Genomic DNA, 1653 nt, shown 5'->3' with positions numbered 1-1653 from the left:
CACTATGCGTACCGCTTCATCAGTTCAAAGGCTCTCTGTTTGAAACCTCCGGGGCCGGCCAAGTGAAGTTAGGTTTTTGGCAATAGAGTTAATCCAAACTGAAATCAGCTAAAGCTGTGAAAGCCAACCGCCAAAAACTGCGCAGGGCTCTGTCAGCTGTGGCGGAGCCCTGTATTTTTTGTTCGTTAGGCCATATACATGCTGTACGACTGTCCAGAGAATCCTTTTTCTTGGCAGTTTGGGGTTTCGGGAGCCTCATCATGGTTAATAAGGAGCATTAATGGTTTCGGCCCCTTGGTATGTCCTCGATACAACGGGCGTGCATGGTAGGTTGCTTCGGTGGAGATTTTGGTAAAACGCGAGACGTTGATCAAAGTTTGCGTGCGCATATGCGTTGCCTGTTGCCATGGCATATGCCTGCTGTGCCACGTTGTTGACTTGGGCCTGCTCAATACGCATTTGGTCGTCATTCGTGAAAGAAGCGGTAGCATAAGCTGTGCCTCCTGGAAGTTCAGTGGTTCCGTGGTTTTTCCCTGGGGTGTTCTGAGTCCACAGCCATGTCAAACAACTCGCAAAAAGCCACTGGAATAGCGAAAAGCATGGTTGCTGCAAGGGATCATGAATGCGTTAGAGGCAAGCCACTCATAACGGCCTGATGAAGGGAGTGTCCGCGAGCCAGGGGCATCTTATGTCAATAATGGTGGAAGCTGGTATAGCTGGATTGCTTACTGGCATGCAGTACTGCATCAAGCTGCAGCCAACAGGATCTATAAATTCAGCAGCGGCTTCACCGCACTGCGCAGGCGCTGAAGCATCCAGAGGGCAGCTTTGGTTGCACAGAAGATCGTCAGGATTGAGACACTTGTACTGGCCGACCCACATCTTTGGCTTGTCTTTGTTAGGATAGAATATATACGTACCATGGCCATTCCCAGCTTGCTCTGACAGGGATGCAAAACGCAATTCAAGTAAGGGAGGAGACTTTACCCGTTGACAATGAGGCGACCTAATGAGGCAATAAGGTGCCATGCAGAAACGGTGTTGAAAAGTGCTTACTGGAGAAGTCAAATGAACGCGTCTGATCTAGAAGACGCTTCGGGAAGTCGGGGTCCTCAGGAAGCTCCGCATCGCCCTGAAACACACGACCGGACGAACCCTTAAGGCGCCCTTAACGTGCGGTGCGCACAAGTTCCACGGCACCGGATTAGGGCTAGCCCTGAAGCCTAAGCCATTCAATAGAAAGTCATATAGCAAGATGCGGGACTTGGGAGTTACACATTTAGACCATATCCGGGATTCGCATATTTACAGCACATCCTGCCATAGCCTCACGCCCGCACTGCCAGTGAGAGCTCTGTCGCCGGCAAAGAAGGACGCTAGCGGCTAGGGTATGCACAACCTATTGAGGAAAGAAAGCTTTATACCAGCTGCAGAAGCCTCTGTGTGCTCGCGGGCTCGGAATACTAAGTAACATCCCCAGGAGTGGTTCAACACGTCGTCGGACAAGCTGCTAGCGGCCGCATCCGGAATTAGAACCTGCACCTGCTTTCTTTTAGCAGCCCCTCCTAAGAAACGCAGAAGTTTGCTTACCTCTCTGTATGTTTTGATGTATGTGTGGCATTGAAGGTCCTTGGTAGCAACGCGCTTGGGTTT

At 50.8% G+C, this 1653-nt stretch overlaps 1 protein-coding gene across 1 annotated transcript; it reads right to left on the bottom strand.

Moving 5' to 3' along the window:
• Positions 1 to 264: 264 nt before the first annotated feature.
• EAH_00067620 (hypothetical protein, conserved) lies at positions 265 to 1303 on the bottom strand (the record flags this gene model as incomplete). Its single annotated transcript, XM_013392483.1, has 4 exons — positions 265 to 543; positions 730 to 941; positions 1057 to 1132; positions 1286 to 1303. 4 exons carry the CDS (start codon positions 1301 to 1303, stop codon positions 265 to 267), a joined length of 585 nt encoding a protein of 194 aa, XP_013247937.1.
• Between the last annotated feature and the right edge of the window lie 350 nt (positions 1304 to 1653).

This window comes from Eimeria acervulina, genomic scaffold (genome assembly GCF_000499425.1).
Source record: "Eimeria acervulina Houghton genomic scaffold, Eah_scaff2824, whole genome shotgun sequence".
NCBI classification, from domain to species: Eukaryota; Apicomplexa; class Conoidasida; order Eucoccidiorida; family Eimeriidae; genus Eimeria; species Eimeria acervulina.
Note: the sequence above shows the minus strand (reverse complement) of the source record. Positions and strands in the feature narration are given on the sequence as shown.